At 36.6% G+C, this 25,838-nt stretch overlaps 1 protein-coding gene across 1 annotated transcript in view; it reads left to right on the top strand.

The window, feature by feature from the left end:
* Positions 1–25,838, top strand: part of ADGRB3 (adhesion G protein-coupled receptor B3) — a 439,699-nt gene that overhangs the window by 216,062 nt on the left and 197,799 nt on the right. The window contains exons 10-11 of the mRNA XM_041410625.1: positions 3,421–3,489; positions 7,586–7,694. Of these exons, the coding sequence (XP_041266559.1) occupies positions 3,421–3,489; positions 7,586–7,694 (178 nt within the window). The remainder of the gene's footprint in view (positions 1–3,420; positions 3,490–7,585; positions 7,695–25,838) is intronic.

Below are 25,838 nucleotides of genomic sequence, written 5' to 3'. Positions count from 1 at the left end.
GTTAGAGCAGTCTAATCCCTTTTATACTAGCCATAGGGACTATTCCTGTGAGTCAGGGTTTAAGAGGATTGTCCAGTCCTTTTTCCCTCCATCTTCCCCCTCCCACACATATTCACTATGCTGTAGTCCAAAAGTGGAGGTGAATTAAGGCTATCCTTTAATTCCTCCTAGGGAGGAATTCTTCTCTAACTGTATAAAAGGATTTCTGACAGCTTTATGCCTGCAGAGAGGGTCAAAGAATTTGGACTGGAGCAGAGAACTGCAGCCATTGTATTACAGGAGAAAAAACTGAAAGAAAGGAAATTAAATTAGGAAAATTAGTTGTCCATTCCCAGCTGTAACTGGCATGATTATCAAGAGAGCCTGGGCAAAAATAAAGAACTTCAAAATTTGGTTCTGGCTGTCCCAACATTTTCTATAGTGACCAGCTCAGTAATATGCAAGCCCAGCTATGAAAGAATAAAACTTGATTCTACAGGGAGATTCAGTGTTTACTACAGTAATTCCCTCAAATCACTTTCATAATGCTTCTAAAATTTAGCCTTCACACCTGTCAGTCATTTTACTAAAGGAAAATGCTGTTTCTTTCATGATTAATGCAATAAACAAGAAAGTAGTCAAAGTAGGGCAAAAACTTTTTAACCCTTCTTCCCCTACACATTTTTTAAATGCATCTATATCTATTCATTATTGAAGCAGCAAATCCATTTGCTCATCTCCATTTAATTTACAAAGTACTGACATTGCTTTGAAAAATCACTTGGACTGAAAAACCTGCACCCATCTCACCCTTCAGTGCTGCCTTAAATATGGCACCAACCAAGGTTAGAAATAGAGTAAAAAAGATTCCAAGAAATATATTCATATTACTAAGTTCATACACCTAATTTATACTTTTTTGGCTAGTGCAAAAATATATGTTAGGTAATTTATTGCTCATCTTTTTTTTGTGCTTGAGTCTAGCATTATTTATAAACTTTTCCACATACATTTTTGTCAATTATTGGTAGTTTTAATGCTTTCTGTAAGTAAAATAAATATAAAATTTAATACCTAATATTATTAGAAAATCCATGTAATGTATCATCTGCAAGAAACATTTTAAACTCCTGAGTGCTCTTCAGGCAGTCTAGGCGACTCTCAGATAGATCTCATTACACAGACATGAATACTTTTGCAATTAAGGCTTAGACTGCAGGGGAATCAGTGTCTGCAGTGTAATGCAAAACTACCTTCAAAACAACTGTCTAGTATGATGAATTATCCCACACTGAGTTCCATGCAGCTGCTGCTAGACTGCTACCAATGCCCTAATAAGTTAAAGTTAAAATTTCCATCCTTTGCATTTCTACAATATGGCACTGGAAGAGTTGAGAACTACCATGATTGGAAAAGTGTTTTCCTTCAGGCAAAATCTTCATAAGGCCAGCTCTACCTAGTAGAAGTTTTCACCAAATTACAATGCCCTACATTATGTGTGATTATAATGCCATGAAACTGGCATGCTTTGACCAATATAGTTTATTTTACTTGGGGGACCAATGAAGATGTATATTTTTCATAGCTGAAGTTGCATTTACGGAATTGTGATTTGCCAACCTGGTTAAACTGGTAAATCCTTTGTAACAAATACCAAACGTAACTCCTTGCATTGAGCTTTATTTTGCTATGGAATGTCTGAAAGGGATTAAATGTATTCCAGGTATATAAGCAGTATGTAACTATATCTATTCTTCTTATTTTTAAGTTGACTGGAAATTCTTTAGTATTGCTTCAAAATAGATCAAACCATGAAAACATTTTTCTTTTATGTCCTATCATTAATTCCCATCTTGTCCAAATGCTTACTTGTAATTTTCATAGGAACTTGCTGAGCAATTTTGTTTCTTTTCATGAAATTTGTTGTGTTGCTGAAGCTTGTGGATGTTTTGCTAGTGACCTCAGTGAGGGAAGAGTTGTAGCCTTGTTAATGAACAGGATTATTTTGTCCAAGTTCAGCAAAAATTCAGGCACCTGTAGAGTAAATTTGGTCAAGTTAAAGAAATTTTTATCCATGTGAATTTTATAGTTAGCGTAGTTAACTTCCTAATGGTTGGGCAAAGATAGATCCTCTTGCCTGTCAGGTTCTTAGTGTTGGGACCAGGTTAGACTGGTAAAATGTTATTATAAAAAATACTTTCACAAGTTTTCTTCAATTTTGCATCCTAAAATGTTTTACTTATATAGTTGTGAGACACCTAAAATGTCGGTGATCTCTCCATTTTGAAATAAATGTCTTTTCAAGCATACACACCACAGACTAATGTTGTAAGTTTTTCCTGTCTAGTTTCAGTATTGTGCAGTTGAATCCTTTGTACTTTCATTAATAGTGAGTTAAAGTTGCTTCTTACTTAAACCTGATTAAGTCCTGTTTATATACTCCAAAATAGCTAAAAAGTAAGTGCAGGTAAAGTAGTGACCAGTTATCTGAGTTCCAACAAGGTCACATTGGTGGTATTCCAGTTTTTTGAAATTGTGACGAACTTAATTGCACTCTCCACCTAAGGTTACTGGAAACTACATGTATCTTTTATGAAGGAACAGAAAAATTATAATTGGCAGGCTGTAGACAAAATTGATATTCTGCACAAAATGTGATACAGAGATGAGAACAGACTGCACAAATTCTTAGCTTTTAAGGCTGAGGAAGTTGGGAATACAAATTGCTAGAGAGAGAAGACAAAATTAGAAAGGAGATTTCTCCACAAACATTTGGAGAAAAGTGATTTTTAAAATATATTATTTGTATCTAAGTCTACTGCATTTTTTTCCCTTATACTTAAATGAGTAGGAGAATCAGAAAAAGAAGTTAACAGCTTAAGGTCAAAGAAACAGAAACTGCTTATTCCTTTTAAGTTGAAATTCCTAAAAGGATAGAGACAAGTGTGACATATAAAAGTAAAGAAGCATCTGATTTGAAACTGTATTGGCCAATGAAATGTCACTGAATGCCCTATATATGGTTATTAAGGATCATTTTCTCATTTTGAGTAGAAACTAAAGACTTGGGACTGGTGCTTTCTTAAATGTACTTTGTTTTTTTGTGAAATCTGTAATTGTCTAGTTTCTGGAATAGAAGCAATTTGTGAATCGAACACCATCACATTTAAAAGTTTAGCAAGTTTAAAATGGTTCTTGTTTCATATGGAGTGGTACTACGGAACCTGATTATATACACAAGAATTAAAAATTTACCATAAAATACATGCTTTCTTATCAGTCTAATGTATTATTTTGCTACATCCTCTCTTCTACTGAGAGAAATTAGGCTGCAGAACTGCATCTGTAATAGGGAAAGGAAAACTTTCTTAATGTCAGATTAAGGATGTGGTATATCTTTGAAATAATTTTACTTAGTCTTTCATTTAATTGATTTTTCAGAACTTCTTTCAAATCATAAGTAATCTCTTAGATGAAGAAAACAAAGAGAAATGGGAAGATGCGCAACAGGTAAGATTTGACAAAATTTAATATATGTTTTCAGAAATCAGGTTAAAGATGCACCCTACTATAGTTGAAAGGAAATCCTAAGTGATAAAATATTTGAGAAGAAAATTATCCTTTTCAAAAAGGAGCAATTCCAGGACCCACCAGCTAATTCCTTATATTGAAATTATATTTAAAATATAAGTTGCTTCTCTTGATAAAAATAGATTTTTATTAACATTCCATAGGGTTATTCACTATGTCTTTGCTTTGGACATTGTAATGAAGTACATACAAAAGCTGAAAAATGCTACTGAGGGCTAGCTGCAATTCTGCTTTGTTAAACGTCACACGTCAGACCTCATCCAAAGACCTCATACAACACCCCTAACCAACTTACAGAAATGCAAGCAGTAGACCTGTCGTACAAGGTTGTATTTGGAAGAACAGTTGTCATCCTCAGGACTGAAAAGTTTCTGTCAGGTTTGTTCAGGTACAAATAACACTGACAATGGGGATGAACATAGTTATGTAAAGAGGAAGATTTGTGGGGATGCTCAAAGGCAGGAAAACATTTCTTTATGAAGAAGGATTAAACAAAGCAAGATACTTCAGTATGGAAAAGAGTCAAGTGCACTTATTTGCAATAGAAGCTTTTAAAAGCAAAAGTGGTGTGGAGAATGTTAAAAAGGTAAATAGGCAAATCTGTGAAAGAAAAACCATACTTTTGCATAATGCAATCTTTTGGCAAAAAAAGGCTGGGCAAGACTTCGCCAGCAAGTATCACTATATTCCTACACCCTTATACGCTTCCCTAGACATCAGCTTTTTGCCACTGTCAAAGGCAAGAAAATAGCTTACATAGATCTTTGCTCTGTTCTTGTGCAGTCATTGTGACTGTGTTCTATAGATACTTGAACTTTGTTCACTTTTCGTGTCATTCCTAATAAATCACAAGGTACTTAAAGATCTTTGAAGCTATTTACCCTCAGTTCTGTAAGTTCATGTTTATGATGTCACTGAGAAAGGGAAGATCAGGACTTTTCACTTGTAATTCAAACCTTGCAGTAGGCAGATGACACTGCAGCTGACCCAGTACAATTCAGTTGGGAATCATATTTTTTCTTTTCCTGTTTTTCTGTTCCTCTCTAGAAGAGCCAGATACAAAAATAGACAAAGTGTGTCATTTTCTTTAGCAGTGATGGAAGCAGCAAAATCACATACATGTGGGCAGTTTCCATAAGCAACACCAAGATAAGGAAACCAATATTAAGCAATGATTTTAGTCCTACTAATAAACAGACATGATGCCACTCCTGTGTTATCAACCTTGTCTTCTACTTCCATCTTGTCTGCTTTCCCTTGTCATGTCAGCCATTTGATGCCAGAGATTTGGGGATGACAGCTCTTAAGAGGAAATTCTGAGAATGTGGAGACAAAGAGGCAACAGTAAATCTCCAGTTCCCTCTTTTCACTACTGCTTGTAGAACAAGTAGTGTTGAAAAACGGAGAGGGAACAAGTTGTTTCTACTTTTCCATAGCTCCTTCTCTCTGCCTGTTAAATCATTGTCTCACAGACCTAGGTACAGCAGAAACCCAAAAACACCAAGATGAGCTGAACACTGGCTTACTGGGGCCATAGGTTCCTGGTTGCAAAGCTAGAGGATTCACTAAATCTTAGACCACTGAGATATGCCCCCCCAATGCCCCTAGTCTTATTACTGTTCTTGTGCAGTTACACAAGCAGGCTCAAAGAAACTTTGGAAGCACGTAGCTCTTTATAACATCTGGGAGGAGTGATCAGGCACTAGTGAATAAAGGTGATCTTGTTTCTGGTTCAGCCACGCAGCTTAATTTTCTGTAATAAAACATAGCAAACCTAGGTGCAGTCTGACCAACCTTTTTGTCAGCTTGCATAGTTTTCTTAAACTCCACAGCTACTGTTAACATAGCTTATTTTCTAGATTCTTTGCTGGAGAGAAAATCTTACTCACTGTCAGAAAATTGCTGACTTTCAATCAAGTATACAGCTGCAATGCCTCAGCACATCTGTTTTTCTAGCTGAAATGCCAGCAGTTGATAACCATTAATTACAGGTTATATACCATTCAGATAAGCAGCACTCACTTTAATACTTGCCTTTTTTTAAGAGCTGATGTAAAGCACTGCACACAGGAAGCCATTTCAATCCACAGTGTGTAAGTTTATACTGGATTTTCAAAACATGGGAGCTGTTCTGCATATTCTTCATCAAGATCTGCCAGCATCCTATTGATTAACCAGTACTTCAGTACTTCAGAAAAACCCAGAATACCTCCTCAACTGAGTGCTCAACAGTTTATTACTATGCAATTTTATATGCAAGAATGAGGGTTTAAAAAAATCTCACTGAAATTTTTCCTTAGTACATAATCTGTGTGTGTGGGATGAGATGGATGCAAAAACTACACTTACTACCTCAGTAGCTCATCCTTAGGAGAATGGACATTAAGTCTCTGTCATCTGAAGCAGCATTTGCAGCCTGTTGGAATCATAATTGTCACAATAAATTCTTGTTCAAAACAGTAGTACTGCCCTACCTTTTATAAAACAATCCATGTAGAATACAAAGCCAAAAGGTGAAAATTGCTATTCTGAACCAGACAACTATGGATCTAGATAGATAGAGCAAGATGAAGATGGAGTGCAGCAAGCTGGAATTTATAGTCTCTGTAGGGTTTTTTTAGAGTCTGCAGTCCCAGTAGTGGAAAGAATGGGTTGAATATTGCTCATAAAGTGAAATTTAGACATTTCACTGATACAAAGAAAAAACACCATGGGCAGGTTATCTGTTATTTTTTCTATTGCAAGACACCCTGTTACTGACAATTGTCTTGTTCATAACAGGCTATAAAAACGAATTATTTTTTTAATGTATGTGATATGAACAGAACTTTTAGTCTTATTAATAACTGTTATGATCTCTAATGCTGTTTTGTTGATGAAACATTATTGTTAAATATTAAAGAGAATTTTTCTTAGTGGCTTACAGCTTTGCAAATAATTTTTTTTATTCTGAAAATGTGTTTTTATACTTTTAAAAGCCAAATTGAGAGGATATATTATCAATGCCAAGGCTACTGCAATTTATTTTAGTTTACTCTGTCCAATTCTGGGCTCCTCAGTACAAGACACAAAGTAATGGAATGAGACTGGAAAAATACCATGAAGTTGTTTAGGGGATTAGAGAATAGATATACAAGGATAGGCTGAAAGAGCTGACATTCTTTTGCTTGGAAACATGACAATATTAAAAGTTCCTGAAAGAGAAAAGAGGAAAGACTGAGCCAAGTCTCAGTGGTGTGCACTGACAGAATAAAAACCGAGGCATAAAAATTAAAATACAGAAAATGCCTTTTATGTACAAGAAAAAGTGGGAGTGGGAGTGATTGTATGCTAGAACATGTTGTGCAGACAAGCTCTGGGGTCATCTTCGTGGGAGACATTCAGAATCCAGCTGTGTGTGTTCCTGGGCAACTTGCTAGAGCTGATCTTGCTTTCCACAGAGGCTTGAGCTAGATGATTTCCACTGGTCCCTTCTAACCTCCAGTATTCTATGATTGTACTACTCCACATCAGCAATGAAAATAGTACTACCAGTAAAAATTTAACTTACTTACATGCTGACTAATGCAACGAAGGTTATCATACTGGCAAGGCCACAGTAAGATTTCCATTACTGTTTGTATCAGTAGTTCTGAAGTTACTAAAGATATCGTCAGAGGAAGGAAGAATATTTTAATTAGAGTTGTTCTGTAATATGAAATGCTTTAGCCATTAATGAAAGTAATGGCCAGTAAGTTTTTGAGAAGTGCAGTGACTTAGCAGAAACATTTTCCACAGTTCCAGTGCACAGTTGATTTCACATAACTTTATGGGAAGTAGTGTCTGTTTATATGAGAATTTAATAGCAAAATGGTTATTTTACAGTAACAGAAAGTGTTTAGCAATGAAGCACAGGAAGAGCTGTTTGACTGTTACTTCTCAATTTGGTTTTGATGGCATTTTGATTTTATTTGAATTTGCAGCTGTAGACATTTTGATATTATAGTAAATGCCATGTCTGACCTTCCTTTGTTAGATCTATCCAGGTTCAGTGGAGTTAATGCAGGTGATTGAAGATTTTATACACATTGTTGGAATGGGAATGATGGACTTTCAGAATTCATACCTAATGACTGGAAATGTAGGTAAGAAATAGAAATTTCTTCTATCAAATTTATGACCTATTGAAAATCAGAAGTTCCAAGTATGTACTGTAGAGTTGCTGCTTCTATCACATTCCAGATTGGGCTGCTCCTCCTCCTCCAGATTATCTGTTGCTTGTTTATCCCCTCTCTGGCTTAGCACATGCAGAATGGCTTACATGTTGGATTTCTTCATAATTATATCTCAAGATCTAAATGCAAAGTTCTGGAATCAGAATTAAGAAAATACTCACCAGAATACTATGAACTGTAGGTAGATTTTAGAGTGTTTCCAGGATACATAGTGTTTCAAATGCTAGTTAATGAAATTGTGCTAATTGAGTTAAAATTCATATCGTTAATAAGTTGAGAAGTGTTTATTATGTTGACATTGTCTTTTAATATTCCATTCTCTCAAAGAACAGTCTTTGCACATGTTATGGTGTGATAATAATCACTATAGATAAACAATAATTAAAAAAAAAATATACATTAGTTGCTCAGCAATTAAAGCATAGAATTTCTTATGTTAGTTTTTCTATGTGTAACAGTTTCAAAATTTTATTCAGATTTATTTTTCAAACTTTGTTTTTGCCACTGGAGAGCTGCCAGATAATAGTCATATAACAGCAAACGTCAAGTATAAAAATGCCTTGCAACTCAATTTATTAGTAGTCATAAATGAGCCAGAATAAAAACTTTTTTTGAAAATTGAACTAAAAAATGAGTTTGAAAAGCTATTCTCTAGTCAGTTTTTCAGCAAGTTATTAGAATAAGTAAGAAAATATGGTCATTTTGAAATTAGTTGGTGGAGTAAAGCAGGGAAAATGTTGGATTGTCCCTATTGAATTTTTAGCTTGCTGCTCTACAATACTAAATATTTATTATTGTTCTCCAGTTCATGTTACAGAGTTACAGTACTATAAACACAAGTCCCTCTGAGGCACCACCTTGTACTGGAGACATTTCAAAGAACTCCCCAAAAAGAGCTCTGACAGTCTTAAAATGTTTAAAATATTGCAGTAGGGTTTTAACCAGTGATTTATTATTTTTGTGGTACTACTGTTTGCACTCTAATACCACTTAAAGCTTCTTCCAGTTGTCAGTCCTTCATTATGCTCGACCCTGCACAAATTTATGAAAGAAAGTATCTTTTCTGAAATGTTTGTTCTGTGACATTTTTCTGACAAATTAAAAAGATTAACTTATTTAAAGAGCACAATCCGTGCTGCTTGGCACATTGTAGCACATTGTAGTTTGTCCTCTGAAAAATGTGAAAAAAATATCAAATGGGAAAATGCATTCAGATTAAGTAGGTGAGTTCAAATAATCTGTGTTTCTACATATTCATGGCTTCACATGGGAAACAGCAACAACATTCCAATTGAATCAGAAACTTTGCTGTGCACTGGCTGGTTTAGATAACTGCAGAATCTTTACAGTCTTTCTTTTGATTGTCTTCCTCTTCCCACATATAAGATATTTTTAGGCACTTGGGAGGTCTGTTCTTAACTATAAAACCATCAAAGAAATAGAAAAAAAACTAAGAAATGAGTGGTGAAAACTGGAAATTAATTTATAGGTTTAATCTGACTTCCTAGCTCTGTGCCTTGATGTATTGCCGTGAGTTTATACACCCTATGTTCGGTCAGCAATCAAAAAAGGACAGGGTGACTGTGGTGCAAATCATTGATCAGAATACTTGAGCTCAGGTGGCATGCTGAGATGGAGACAGAAGGCTGTTATCAGCAAGGAGTATTCACTAACAAGAAAGGAATGTATCTGGAATAATTCAGTTTTAGAATAGCTGTCCTCAGGGCACTGGCATTACTGTCTGACTGCGTATGTACTTGGGTTTTAGGGAATATTTATGTTGATCTCAACTGAAAAGAATAAACTATGCATATTTTGACTGGTCAGAAATAATTATTCTATAGCAACAAGAGTTTATAAATATGTGAAGTCTTATCTATAACAATATTCTTTTAAGCTGACAAACACATTTAATGCAGGAAGCAGATATTGTGCATAAATGAGACCCAAATTTGACCTGTATTCATCTTTAATGAGAAAAAATCCAATAGTTCATAGAATAAAAGAAAAGAACAGTTTGGGTTAGAAGATACCTTTTCAACACACTGGTTGCTCTGAGCCCCATGGCATTGACCATGAATATTTCCAGGGATGGGGCATCTTCTACTACCTCTCTGGGAAACCTGTTTCAGTGTTTACCTACCCTTATTGTAAAAAACCTTTTCCTTATATCTAGTCTAAATTTATCCTGTTTAGGTTAAAACCATTGCCCCTTGTCCTATTGCAACAGCCCGCTAAAAAGTCTTCATAGCAACAGTGCTCCAGTCCCCTGATCATTTTTCTGACCCTCATCTGGACCCACTCAAACAGGTTCATGTCCTTCCTGTGTTGGGAACCTCAGAGCTGGCTGCAGCACTGCAGGTGGGGTTTCACCAGAGCCGAGGGGCAGGATCGCCTCCCTCATCCTGCTGGCTGTGCTGCTTTTGATGCAGCTCAAGATACCGTTGGTTTTCTGGGCTGCAAGCCCACATTGCAAGCTCAGGTCTAGCCTTTGATCATCCACTATCCCCAAGTTCTTCTCCTCAGGACTGCTCTCTGTCAGCCTGTGCTGATGCCAGGGATTGGGTAGCAGCAACCCAAGTGCAGTGCCTTGCACTTGGACTAGTTGAACCTCTTGAGGTTCCCATGGTCCCAGTTCTTGAGCTTTTCCAGATCCCATCATTCAGATGTGTCAACCACACTACTCAGCTTGGTGTCTTCTACAGACTTGCTGGGGACACATTTGATACCTTTGTCACTGGTGAAGGTGTTAAACAATACTTGTCCCAGCACAAACTCCTGAGGAGTACCTCTTGTCAAGTGTCCATCAGGATACTGAGCCGTGAACTGCTACCCTCTGGATGTGACCAACCAAATTCTAATCCATCAAAGAGTCCCCCCATCAAATCCTTACCTCTACAATTTAGAGAGAAAAGTGTTGTTGGGACCATGTCCAAAAACCAAAGGTTTTACAGAAGTCCAGAGGGCATCCATAGCTCTTGCCTTGTCCACTGATGCAGTCACTCCATTACAGAAGACCACTGAAGTTGGTTAGGCAAGACTTGCCCAAGGTGAAGCTGTGTTGCTGTCTTTAATCACCTCCCTGTCTTCCATTTGCTTTAGAATAGTTTCTATGAGGTTTCCAGGCACAGAAGTGAGGATAACAGGGGTCCTGTTGAATCAATAGTTATTTACCATAAAATATTCCCTCAGCATCTTCACATGCTTTAAATACTTTTTGCTGTGTTTTCATTTCCAAATCACTTTAAAGTTCAGAAAAATTACTCTAAAGATGAACTATATATGAACTATATATGAGCTACATACAGACTGCTGCTTCTTGTCGGAGAAAAAAATCCAATTTTGTGGCAAATTTCACAGTAACACAGTGAGTTCTTGGTTTCCTTCTACTAATTTCAGTTTATAAGTTCATTGCAATTGAATGACATTTCTAATTGAATAGTAGTTGATGTAAAATTTGAGCACCTAATTGTGTTTCACAGATATGCTAATCCCCTGAGATCTTTCGCAGAGGGGATTTTATTTTCTCTTTCTTTCAAGACATAGAAACAAGTAGTTGTGGCTTAAAAAGTTACTAAATAGCAATGCTGCAATGACCTTCCATTGCACATTCTCAATTCATGACAAATGGGAAGTGTTGAAATGTACATTAACTATACAGTAAGCTATCACAAGCCACATTATCATACATTTGAAAATAGCTAAAAATACAAAAAGGACAGCTTCTATGACCCTGTTAAACTTTTCATTGTGATGGTTTTTAACACAAATTTTTCATTTCTTCTGAATAAAACATCAAAGACTGGTTTAAAATCCAGATAATCTAATATCGGTATTCTATTGGGCTTTTGAGGAAGCTCAGTCAATTCAAATGCATTTCCATTAAAGCAAGGCCCCATCTCCTATTAGTTTTTCTCTCAAGGATAGCAAATATACTATGAAAAACTTAAGAAATGTAAAAGCAACAATTTACTTTGTTCATGCATGGTGGGGACAGATGGTATTTGTTTTATGATTGCACTTTGTATTATATTCCTTTAAGAAATGATTAGGTGAAATAAAAGACTCTGATAGAAGGTAGAAGCCTCCTTCCTCATCCTGCTCTTTTTCTTCTTCTTCCTCCACCTCCTCCTCCTCCAGACCAGCTGAGCAGGCACACGAAAATCATAGTGTGAACAAACAGAAGCTTTTGCTATCATTCGGTGTCCCTGAATTCACTGAAAGCACAGACCCACCTGCAAGAATACAGCATGCAGTAGGACAAAGGCTTTTAAACCATGTTACCATTGTCTGATAACCAATAGCTTTCAGTTTTGTCTGTTTTAAAGATTAAGTTCCTGATTTTAGATTAAAGAATTAACCTTGGCTTTTAATAGCCTTTTGATTTTTTCTCTGAACACTAAAGACCTGAGCAGATCATCTCAGTGCTTTGGCTGATTTGAGTTCTCATCACAGTGAACCATTAAGAGTTTTGAAGCCATGTAATAAAAGGTGGGTGAACTGCTATTAGGAAATATTCAACCTTTGACTTAAAAATGAAATTTCTAACTGGAAGATTGGAGTACCACAGACATAGCTGTCTTTAAAGATAAAGGTGGAATGTGGAACTGGAAATAGGAAGCAGTGTTAGGGGATATGTATTTCTATGGCAGATTCAGATTCTTTTGTAAGGGAAAATTTTCCTGGTGTTGTCAAATAAATTTCCTTAAGAGCAGCAACCAAAAAAGATAGTTAAAGGATATTCTGTTGTCAAAAATCAAGCTTACAGCTCTAAGATGATATTAATAAAAACCCAAATAATCTTGAAGAGCAGTATGTTGTCATGGGTGTTATTTAGAACTGAAAGGAAAAAAACTAATGAGAATTTTCAGCATGTGAAAAGCCACTCTCTGTTAATGTTCATTTTATGAAGATGGATGTTTCAATGATCAGTAGTTTTATAAAATGTGCAGATATCACAAAGTTGCTTAGACTAGTCAAAGGTGGGAGAGATTGAAGATTTCCAGGAGGTACAGCAAAATGGAAAGGAGAGAATATATACTGCCAGATTAAATTCAGTTTTGACAGAGCATTTAAGAAGGAATAGATCAAACCATTCAGAGAAAATAACAGCATTAGTGGGCAAAACTAGCAGTCTAAAGAAAATACAGTATTTTTTTCAGTTTTCAGTAGCTATGCCTTGCAACACTCTTTTCAATTGAAATTATATGGCTTGGATTGATTTTACTTATTTTAAGCATCATAAAATTTGCCAAAGTCACCCTAAGCTTCCTTTAAAATCAAGGGAGAGTACTTCTCAGGAGAGCAATTCATATCATCTCAGACATCTAAAATAAGGGCATGGATTGCCTTGTGGAAGTTCTGCCATTGGCTGTAAAGGCAGCCTAGTGACTAGCTCATGTTTCAATGATTCATGTTATCTAAAGCACAGAAGAGTGGTTTTCTGTGAGTCAATAAAACCTGTGAATACAGAGAGGTTCAGGGCTGAATGATCAAAAAAACCCAAAAGAAAATAATCAAAAATAAGTAAAGTATAATAATTAAAAATCAGACTGAGAGTTGGATTTGTTAGAACAGATATTTGAGAACAGATTGTTAAAAGGAACTGCATGTACACAACTGAAGAGTGAATACAAAGTGAAACTAGGCTGACATCTCTGTTTAATCTTGCTCACAGCAAAAAAATGAAGATTCCTAACTCTATTGTAGCACATTTAATTCTGAATAAGCATGAAGTCAAGGTCCTACAAGGTACAAAATAGAAACAAGTAGATGTGTGTCTACATGGTAAATGCAGCTAGCTATAATATTATATGAAAAAATGAAGAGGTGTAAAGCATATTTCCATGCATAAATCAACTTTTAACAACCTGTTATCTCTCAACTTAAAAATGGCTGCTGTGACACTGGTACTCCGATGAGTAATCTGATTTAGTATAGTAATTAACATTTCATTTAAAACTTGAAACTGAGCTGCTTGCATAAGTTTTATAAGCATTGGCAGGAAACAAAGTCTGATTTCTGCCTTCACAGACAGTCTAGGATGCCATATGGCAGAAGATGTTTTGAAAGTGTCCATTGTTTCCTTTCTCTGCATACCTTATTGTTACACCTTCAATCTCCCATTCCATGTTCATGTCCATGAAATTTTAGGAAAACACAAAAGAATCCTGCAGGCATATGGAGTGTATCTTAAAATTTTCCATTCCCAGCTAGAGACACTTAGAAATGTTTGTGACCAAAGGAGCTTTTGGAAAATGCACCTACTCTAGCTATAAGACACGAGCAATGGTACACATGCTGAGCTTTGGGAATGCTAGAAAATGAGCAAGCTGGATTGCTGTCTGTTATTGTGGGTTCATTCACCTTATCCAAGGCTAAGACTTTTATATCTTGTAAATTGTAAATCCTGTTTATACTTTCTAGATACTAGTTCACATTATATGATTTGTTGACTTATCTGAATGGCGTCTGCCTTAGTTTGCTTATCTTTTTTGTATTATAATTAGTGATGTGTGTCTTCAATGCAGCACTCGAGATCCTCTGACTCATATATCACAAATGTCATGCTGGCCTAAAATATACCAAAAGACCAAATTTATTTAAAATTTGGAAAATTTTTTTTTTCAAATATGTTAAAGAAAACAGAAAAAAGGGCGCAGCCTTTATACTAACTTGTACAAATGTGTAAAGAAAATGTCTAAAATTTTCAGCCAGGAAATGAGTATTTCAATAAATGTATACACAGATACTCAGAATTCATTTGTAATTGAATTACTTCCTGTTCTGAGTCTGTGTAGTGCTAAAGCACAGTGTGGATTTTAAAGTGGGTATTTATAGTTAATAAAAGTTCAGCTGCTAATATTTCAGCATTTTTTCTTAATAGAAAGTTGCACCTATCACACAAATAAAAATTCAGATCCTGTAGAGTGGCCCCAAAAAAGCCCTTCAGATTTCTCTCCTGTTTCCATCAAGTTATTCCAGAGTACCCCATGTTTTCACAGAGGAAAATTTGACCTTTAAGCAACTGTGTGATTTGTACTTGCTCCTTTAAGAAGTCAAACAGGAATCACTCCTTGTACTGTGTCCTACTTCCTATGTAAATATGTAAACATTGTCAAGGAATCATCCAGGGAATAGGCCAGGTGAGAAAACAGTCTTCACAGGCATAATTCATGCTTTTCTCTTTGTCTTGTGGAGCACAGTTGGTCACACTCTTGTTCTTGGATTGCAAACATGGTGGTCAGAGAAGCTCTCAGTTCCGTCTTCTGCCACATCTTCTTTTCATTCATGACTTTGGCTCCTGGTTCTCATCCACTTTCTTTCACACTCAGATGTAGCTCATCAGTCTTTCCTGCCCCAAACCTCTATGCTGATGATTGAGCAGATGCTCTACTTATGTGAAAGATAACACCTATCACTTTTTCTTTCAGTTCTTAAAAAATCCTTCAAGTCCTAGGATTTACACACTGCTAGTTCATTCTCCTGTTTTTGTATTTGTTACTTGCTCAAACCATATGTAATAATCCATAGCTAGAAGCTTCCAGAAGGGAAAAAATAAATAAAATTACAGGGAAACTACTGAGAAAGGTCAAATTGCAAATTTTTGTACTCTTAATACTTCTGCTCTATATATATTCACATAATTTCCTTTGTAATTCCTTGATCAGATCAATATGTGGGCTTTCAGAAGATTCAAGCTTTCTCCACTGATTAAAGGGGAAAGACTTCATGCCCACTTTGAAGGTCTAGCTCATTGCAGCATATGACTTAATGCCTGAAGTAAATGCTCAAGAGCTCGTATTTCTTTCTCAGTATAAAATAAGCTTATTAAATGATTCACGTTCCCTGAAAACTTGCTGTGAATAGTGCATAAAAGAGTAGACTTTTTCACTCTTTTCTAAACCTGCATACTCAATGATCCTGAGAAAATACAACTCTGTTACTTAAGATTGAAAATTCCAAATATGAAGAGAACATCTATACAAATCTTTTTCAGTCTTCACAAATTTGGATAAAAACCTAACTTCATTCCCTAGCTATACTCCTAGTAATAGTCATAATTCTGTAGGTAGTTTTGCGTATACAGCTTATTAAGTAACCTTAAAGCTAAATAAATTAACCATTCAGTATTTTTAAATGGGTGCTATGGAAACTAGAAAAATTGAAAGTGTTTCCCTTCCCTTCTCTACCTTATATTAAGTGGAGTAAAACGTTCTGAACAAATGGAAGCTATGAAAAATGCCAACATACAGGTTCTTGTCTCATTAAGAAAATATCTCCAACTGAGAAACTAGTATCTAAGCCCATTTGTGGAATTTTTTTATAGTAGTTATCTCATATTGTTGTATCATTTCTAAATTTCTGCCTCTGTAAACTCCTTTCTGAATCATTCTGTTTCTTCAAATGAGCAATTAAAAGCTGTTGTTTTCTAAAGAAATAAATTTTTATGACAGGCCATTTTTTAACTAGTGCATTTAGCTATTGACCTGAGAAATTAAATACCTGACCTTATTCACTCCTTTGCCTCAGAGGTGACTTCCAACAATTTCCAGGTAGAATGAGGCATAAGGGGATAGAAATTAAGCATCCATGGTGGTAATTTTACATTAATGTAATAATGGAGTCAATGCACACCCCGGGGAGTTTGTTTCATAGTAAGCTAGTGCCAAGTGGCAACAATCATGTTCAGTGATGTGTAGTGTCAGGATATTCCAAACACTACAGTCCTTCCTTAGACAGGAGTACCACAGTCCCATAACAAGGTGCAATTCTGCATGGATTGATGACTCATTCTGGGATTTTTTGGCCCTGAAAGAGTTACCACAGGAGTGTCCAGCCATCATCTGGTAGTATATCCCCTAGACATGGTGTGGCTAACAACTGCAAATAGCAAAGTTCAGCCCCAGTTTTAATGATTTCTACAGTATTTTATTACTCACTCACTACTGAAAATGAAAGAAGGAAAATTAAATAGAATTAAAGTAAACTCCCAAAAATTATAAGTCTGTTAAAATAGGAGTAAAGCCAGCTATTGGCTCTGCCTAATACTTGCACTGTGCCAGAAACAGGTCTATTACCAAAAGGTCCATTGTGAATATGGAGTTAACATGGTTTATACCAAGCTAATGATATGGCATACTGCCAAAGCTCTTTTTAATTTTCTGGCCATTCAAGGGTGAGGAAAGAAAAAACAAGAAAAACCACAAAATCCCAAACAAATAAAGAATAAAACTACAACAGCCCACTCCCCCCCACCCAAAAAAAAAAAAATTAACCTCCCCCTAACAGAAACAGCAACAATAGTAAAAATCTAAAGAGTCCAAAAAACCAACCAAAAAATCAACCAACCAAGCAATAAAACAGAAAAAGGAGGGGAAAAACTTCCATCCATAATAGTAGACAAATCAACCTGCTGTATAGAAAAAGTATTATTTCCTTGGTGATGACTGTAGATTTTAATTCCAAATAGTAGTAAAGATGTGCCTTTTCCAAACTGCGTAGCCTGAAGGTAGCATAACAATAGAGGTAATGAGCTGGAGAGAAATATTTCATTTTTCGAGTCAGTTTCGTGAGGTTATTAGTAGGCTAATAATATCAGAGAAAAGTATGTTTATGGTAATAATTATTTTGACAGTGAGACTGTCAGATATTGAGGTCAAGCTTCAAAGCCATGTAAACATATGCAGATATAATTCTGCACAGTTGTGTTTCTGTAAGTGTAATTTTTTATTTCTTTTTTCAATATGGAGAGTTGGATTTCAGTGTATAGACCTAAGAGACTGCATATATGTCTGTCATGCTGTTAAGGTCAGACTGTATAATGCCAACAGAGCTAAGTGTCAGTAAGATCAGTCCAAAGCATCCCAAAGGGCTCATGTACTGGGTGGGCTACAATCACCAACAGGGCCTGAAATTTCTAACATATATTTTGTGCCTTGTGAGTTCTGAACCCTTGAGTTCATCCATTTCACAGTGTAAGTTTTTCTTTCCCTTGGCTTCGGGTATGAGTTTTAGGACCTCATTTGTTGCTCTGTCTAAAGGTAGAGATAGAGAATCTTTGATAAGATTTGTGATAAAAATCAGAGGTTCATTCTACTACAGATGAATATACCTTTTACATTTTTCTTTTTTTCCATGCTCTAAGTCTCCATTACAGAGGGAAGGAGACAGAGAAAGAACTTTTCCTCACTCAAAATATGTGGTACAGCTCTGTGGCCTGCAGTGATTGAATGGCACTAGATGCATGCACAAATACTTAAATCACCTGCAGTGGCACCAAATAGCTTGATATTGTTGTGATTGTTTTTCTTTTTTTTGTGTAAACAAACACTCTCTGCAATCATGGAGACATGTAATCAGCCCTAGGCAGCATTATTCTGTAAATCTTCTATTAATATAGGTTGGGAAATGGTCTTCTAGAAAAGATATTTTATCTGATTGCTTAAATGATTTTTTATATAATCTGTGGTTCAATGCTCATGATGTTATTTAATGACTATTATTTTGTGGATTTTTTTTCTAACATATAAGATGTTCCACCTAGGTCACCAGTTACTTTAATTATTAGCAGGGTTAGCTATATGCTAATTTTTTGTAACACATTGCTAGTAAAACTTTATGGTCATGTGCTGTCTACTGTTACTCAGTAGTCGAGTATTTTGAAATGTGATAGATGTCAAGAGCACCTATGGGAAAATAGTATATTGGTACAGCCGCTTCTCCAGAAAATCCTGTCTGGGGTCCTGTTGTAGAGGAGCATAACTAGAACGTGAGCTGATATCAAAGGCAAGTACTTGGAAACCCATCCATATGTGTATGAATTGTGCCCCTTGATGAAATATTTTTCCCCTATATTGGCACCAAAATCTTACCTCCAGTAAAGCAGAGGAATGAAAAGAGACTGGCCTGCCCAAGGGAAAGGAGCTGTGGGACAGGATGACTGGATCTTCAGGGATTGGCAAGCAGGCAGGCTGCTGCATCTGCACATGCAAAATTTCTCCTGTTTGTGAGAGAAGCATTTATCAAAAATATAGAAAGCTTATCCCCTCCTTTCTCATTTTAACCTCAAGGGAATAGAATATGTTCATAAAGATTAAAGGGAATGTCTCGTTTTGCCATTAGGTATCTTAGATTGTTCATTGCAGAAGCATGGAATGAATGTTTTTAATGCTCATTTAGCTTTGAAAATTGCATCACTACCTAGGCAATGAAAAATAATGGTCTCCATTCACAGTCAACAATGCACAAAGAAAAGTTAATTTCTGCAAAATGAATGTCATTTAGCATTGCCAAATTGAACTTATACCTGTTTCTTGGATGAATAGTTCCACTACTGGAAGACATGGCTGGTGATTTTATACTGCATCATCTATTTTACATTTGTGGTTGTACTTAGAAATAATTTTCAGAAGTTAAAATTATACATACCCAAAACTCTTGTAAAGCTAAGTCATAAAGACTGCATGTCAACAGGGCAACACATTCAAATATGGGACAACTTGTACTTACAAATGGCATTCAGTAGCAAAGCTCAGAGTATTTTGAAGTGTTTATGTGTATACTGGTTTTAATTTCATTTGACAGGATATTAGATGTAGTTTGCTGACTGTGTGTCAGTTCTTTGAATGTATGTAAAGAATGCATTTAAGAATTTTCTTTCAAAGACAGGAAAATGGGTAAGAAAGTAAATGTGTAGGAATTTGGTAATTCTTGTTTCGTGTAGGCATTTATTAGAATATTTTCTTCTGTTCATAATTTTGTTATTATTTAAATTCTCTAACAGCATACTTACTCATGAGCTTTTTAATACATGGTTTGACAGAGTCTCTGTCTAGATAGGTACATGCACATTTTCAATGGCTTTTTCCCTACAGATACAGTTTTTATTGTTGCCACTAGCAGTTGTGTCCAAATTTTTGCCTGTCACTCAGCATTATGCTGCACTGTGAGTGGTTTTAGAAGTGTTTGTGGTCTTTCCTAGCTATACCTGGTCATGAAATGAAATTGTTTAACCTGAACCTTTTCTCTTCTTTTTCTTTTATTTTGGTTGGTTGGTTCATTTTTTTCAAATTTTTTCTTTTATTTAGTGCTTCATGGAACTATAGCTAGACCTTCCATTGAAAAATCTTAAACAAAGTTATGTTACCTCACAGCTGTATTAGACAATTATCACAGGCTGTCTGACAAGCTAGAAATTGTTAAATTACCAATATACTGTTTTGTTTCTTCTCAGTATTTGAACATCTTGGTGGTACAGACCATTTATACTTAATATTTATATTGTTGTCTTAATCTTTCATGTTGAAATAGTTTCACTTAGTAGAAGTATATAAATGGAAAGAATTTTCTTTCATTCAGGTCCATTCTATAATATATTGAAATTTGGACTAAAGGAGAAAATTATTCTGTACTTAGTGGCTAGGATTTTCCCAGGAATGTAAGAAAAACAAAGTGAAGTTACTATTCAATTAACTTGAATTTTCTTTGTTCTCAGTTTGCACCCATGTTGAATTGATCTGTTGCAGAAAGACCTAAAAGTGAAAAAAGGCATAATATAAAAATTCCATAAAGATAACTTAAATGTAGTGTATCATTATTAAAAAGCCCAAGGATTTGCTTATTAAAACATGCAAATTTCATTGAAAGGTTTCTTTCCATTCCTCTCTTATTCTATCTTGTGTATAATTCCCAATATTTTATACCTCTGTTGAATAATAAACCCTGTTTATTCCTATTAGTGTACTTAAATGAGCTGTTTCACTTCATTAATTTTACGTCTTTTGTCATTTCTACTAAGTTCTCATCAGCTGTATTTTGAGTGTGTGTAGAACCATAGAAAGATTGGTGTTGGAAAAGACCTGTAAGATCATTGACTCCAACCATTAACATAACATTACCATGTTCACTACTAAACTATGTCTGTAAGTGCTACATCTGCACATCTTTAAATAATTCCAGGGGCTCCACCACATCCCTTGGCAGAATGTTCCAGTGCTTCAGAACCCTTTCATTAATTTTTTTTTCCTAATATCTAACCTAAACTTCCCCTGGCAAAACTTGAGGCCCTCTCCTCTTGTTTTTGTTATTTAAGAGGTGATAATGACCCCCACCTGGCTACAGCCTCCTTTCAGGCAGTAGTAAAGAGTAACAAGGTCCCCCCCCAAGCCTCCTTTTCTCCGGGCTAAACACCCCCAGCTCCCTCAGCCACTCCTCATAAGCAGTGTCCTCCAGACCCTTCGCCAACTCCATTGCCCTTCTCCAGACTCACCCCAGCACCTCAGTGTCCTTCTTGTAGTGAGGGGCCCAGAACTGGACACAGCTCTCAAGGGTCAGCCTCACCAGTGCCAAGCACAAGGCTACAATCACTGTCCTGGTCCTGCTGGCCACATTGTTGCTGGTACAGGCCAGGATGCCATTTGCCTTCTTGGCCACCTGGGCACACTCTGGCTCATGTTCAGCCACTGTTGTCCAGCACCCCAAGGTCATTTTCCACCGATCAGGTTTTCAGCCACCCTGCCCCCAGCCTGTAGCAGTGTATGGAATTGTTGTGACCCAAGTACAGGACTTTGCACTTCGTCTTATTGAACCTTATACCATTTTAATCTGCCCATCAGTCCAGATTGTCCAGATCCCTCTGCAGAGTTTTCCTATTTTCCAGCTTCCAGCAGCCACACCCAACTCGGTATCATCTGACAACTGTCTGAAGGTGCATTCGATTCCCTCACCCAGATCATGGATAAAGACATTAAACAGCATTTGCCCCAGTGCTGAGCCCTGGGAAATTCCACTAATGACTGGCTGCTGCCTGGGTGTGACTTCATTCACCACCACTCACTGGGCCTGGCCACCCAGACACTTCTTAACCCAGTGAAAAGTGTCTCTGTGCCAGCCATGGGCTGCCAGCTTCTCTAGGAGAGTGCCAGCGGTGAGTGTGCCAAAGGCTTTACTCAAGCCTAGACAGACAATGTCCACAGCCTTTCCCTCATCCATTAATCAGGTCACCTGGTCATAGAAGGTAACCATATCAGTCAAGCAGAACCTGTCTTTCCTCAGCCCATTCTGGTTCACCCTGATCCCCTCGTTGTCCAGCACACGCCGCATGTTGGCACTCCAAAGGATCTACTCAATCGAGACCTTGCCTGACATGGAGGTCAAGGTGATAGGCCTAAAGTTCTCTGGATCCTCTTTGTGACCCCTCTTGCAGATGTGACTAATTTTTTTTAATTTTTGGGAAAAAATTATTCTGTGTCCAAATCATTTCTTTCTCCAAGCACTGGAACCAGTATGTTTTCTCAGCACATGCACTGAATGATGACTTTAAGCACCTTTTGAAAATGGTTCATTGCAATGCAAATGTCCCTTTGCAATAAACTTAATGTAACTGTAGAACACAGATTTTTAAATCATAAAGATTTCATTAATACCCACAATTTACATCAAGATTGATCCAGATTATGCTGACCACATCTGTGCTTCTGAAAAAAGGGACTGTTTTGAAATATTATCAAATAACTGAACATCCTTACACTGACCCCTAACTTAGTTCATTTTTTGTTGAGCTTGGAAATTTTATTATGAATGTTTGCCACCAGAGTGCAGTCATTTTAGTTTTCAATGAAGCACCATTTAGATGTTTTGGGATTAGAGACAGAAAACGCATTTAGTACATAAAAAATATTCCATAAAAGCAAAAGCACTGAAAAAACAACATAGAACAAAGACAGGAAAATAACTAAAGGGGGAAGAAAAGCAATTTTCTTTCCAGGATCCTGTAAAATACTGTTTGTTGGGTAACAACGCTGTAATCAGGATATGGTGGGGAAGAAGGATCATATATAAGTTGCATATTTTGATTGTCCAGTTCCCCAGGGTATGATTTGTAGTAGGAAAGCCATCTTGACTACAGATTATAGTACAGACCCTTTTGGAAGGCAAGAATTTTTTTTTTTTTTCTGGCTATCTCCTAGATCTAGCTGTGGAGATAATTACAGTTATCCCAAATAAGGTATGGCAATAATAGCAGAACTGGACTCAGGTGTAGAATACTTTACACTGAATAATTTTGCAATACTGAATGTATAGATTTTTTTTAAAGTAATTTGCAAACATTTTCGCTAAATTTATAGTCTCTCTGGTATATACATTCAGTAATTCTTTTTTAGGACTTTCAGGTAGAGGAAATTAGTTGTAGCCATTTTGTTGTATTGGTGGGTTGCAAAAACTGTTGATCAATGGAAAACAGAAAAAAGAATTCCATCCTTGCTTCTTATTTCCATATTTCATGTACATGGTATTGCTTTTTTAAAAAAATCATCATGATTTTTTTTATGTAATAACATGCACAAACTCTTCCTTTCCACTTTAGCTCGTAGGTATAGTAGTGTTTTCTGGAATATTGCACAATGTAGAATCACATTTTAACTTTACAGAGCTTTGACCTACAGGCAGTATTTCCAGAAAATAAGGGATGGTTCACTGAAGCAGTATAGTTCAGTTAGGAAGGACTCCTATTCTGAATAAGTATTTCATAAACATCCTGCAATGAACAGCACAAGAAATTGAAGAAAGAACAATAGCAATAAACCCCAGATTTGTATTGAAATAACTGTAACAGAAAATAGGTTGCAGGTAAGATATAGTGCCAAAGAGAGAGCAGAGTCCCATCAGGTGCTTGTGTTAGAAATGCAAGTGTTGTGTAGCCAGGCACAATGGTGGCTCCTTATAACTGTATCTGTCAAGCCTCAGGAAAACCTGAGATGTTTTCTTAATCACAGTAATTTCTAAACATTAACTGTCCCAAGTGGTCATTCTCTACTGCATGTAAAAGCAAAACTGAAGGCACACTAAGGGCATCTGAAAATTTGGTCTGAATCCAAATTGACTTTTTTTAATATGTAGAAGCCTCTCTGCTGCAGGTATAATGCTATGTTGTATCTTGAGCTGATTGTTTTGACCATATTCTATGTTTAGTTTTGGCATTGAGCTCAGTAATAATGTGCGTTTTGTGTACTCATCAGTACAAGTAAGGGTTAATCCAGTATTCTTATATGCAGTTTAAGCTCACTGTGCATCAAAATTCAGATGATTTTTTAAAATCCTGAGAAGGCAACACAAGCAACCCTGATTAGGCATCTCTATCTTTCTCTGTCAACTGCACTCAAAATGAATGAAAATGTGCGACACCTGAATTCTGACAAAGGAAACAGTAATGGTGTAACATCTGACTTAGCTGACTAGTTGACTGTTTGTTTCCATTTCTTTCTTAGATGCTTGGATCTTTTTTGATTCCTCCTCCCACAACTTTGATAAACAAGAAAAGCCTCTCATTTGGGGGGAGTGGGAGGGAAAAAGCGGGGGATGCTGGAGATGGGCTGACCAGAATTAGATAACAAGAGCTGAGCACAAGGTCCACATGCCACAGTGATTCATGTGATTGCGTTATAACAGCTCATAATAACCAAGCTCTGTCATTCTTTATAGGCCAAATTTTCTAGTTAGATCTTTTTTAAAGCATCTCCTCATTGTGCAGTTGTTTTATTGAAATGACCATAATAATGCTGAGATATTTCTCTTGAGTTATTAAAGTTAATTTAAAATTCAACAATGTGAACAAGTAAATCAAACTCAGTCTAATTAGTATTACTTACTACTTAGATTGGATAGCATCTATATGTCCCAGTGAGGTACTGGGTTTTGTTTTGCCATGCATGATGTAAACAATCTAAATAAAGCATGTGTGCATTATCCTGAAAATTGTATTTCACAGTGCCCCAGGACAACCTTTTACAATCCCTTGAGCAAATCTTAATCCAGTTTATGTCCTCCATGGAGAATACTCAAGATGAATTAGACATGCCTCCAGAATACAAAGACCTAGTTATGAACTCCTGTGAGGTAGATTAAAATCATGGCGTCAACATGAAACTGAGACACAGGAGATCTCTGTTTCTAACAGTTCTGTTTCATATTTTCTGTGTGACTCTGCTCAAGCCTGTCTAGAAGGCATTTAGTGTTCCAGCATTTGCTTATTAGCTGCTGTGTTCAGGGAGAAGCAAGAGTAGGCTGTTCTGTGAGAGAAAACAAGAGACGGCAACATGTACACCCTGGCTTCCATGGCAAAGGCAAGGCCCTACAGCATCCAAACAAGAAGAGTAGAGAAGGTCTGTGATGGTAGCCAGACACCCAGCTAATATTCCACATCAGCAGACAAGTCCATAACAATGAGGCAGATCTGACATTAAGCCAAGCAGTCAAATCAGAGCATCAGGGTCAGGATCTGGTCCAGTGGTCCTCAGGAAAACCCAGGTAGCTCCAAGATCATTAAATCTTGACATGGAATCTACAGGTCAAGATTCAGAAAACCAAAATACACAGCAGTGCACAGCCATAGCAGATTCAGCTTAAGTGCAGCTCCTGAGTGAAGGGGCTATGGGATTCCACTTCTCACAGCCTTTTCACTGTAGTCTGATCTATGCCACAAAATTGCATGCATTCACAGCTGATTTTGAGTACCTGCAGCTTAATCTGTAGAGGTGTAGGTCTATTTGTAATGGGGATGCACTGGTACCGACTGCTTGAGCATCATTTTGAATGCCAAACTCAGAATGGTAGATATCCACTAGAGAATTAGTCTGATGCTGACCAGGAAATGCTAAGCTTGTGACTAAATTCTATGTCCTAAATTACCAGTGCCACAGTGTCAAGAATTTACTAAAGCACTAATTTGAGATATCACACGGTTATCTGGGATTAATTAAACAAACCTGTCTTCCTTCTGAACCCTTGATTTATATATTATGCCAGTGGTCTAATGAATATTCAAATAGGGAGTTGGTCTTCCTTTCCTCCTGGATAAGTTTTGGTGGTAATAGCCTTGAATCCTAAAGGACATTCTCATGCAAAGTAAGAAAGGTATGATTTGTAATGCCTTCAGATGGGGGCCCCATGTTCAGAGGGGGACCTAATTACATGCAGATCTTTCTACTTTAAGTGTTCAAAACATAAACTCAGTATTCTAGCAGGCAATGTTAGACCAGTAAATCTTTCTCTGAC

This window comes from Onychostruthus taczanowskii, unplaced genomic scaffold, assembly GCF_017590055.1.
Source record: "Onychostruthus taczanowskii isolate IOZ18803 unplaced genomic scaffold, ASM1759005v1 scaffold33, whole genome shotgun sequence".
Taxonomy (NCBI): domain Eukaryota; kingdom Metazoa; phylum Chordata; class Aves; order Passeriformes; family Passeridae; genus Onychostruthus; species Onychostruthus taczanowskii.
Note: the sequence above shows the minus strand (reverse complement) of the source record. Positions and strands in the feature narration are given on the sequence as shown.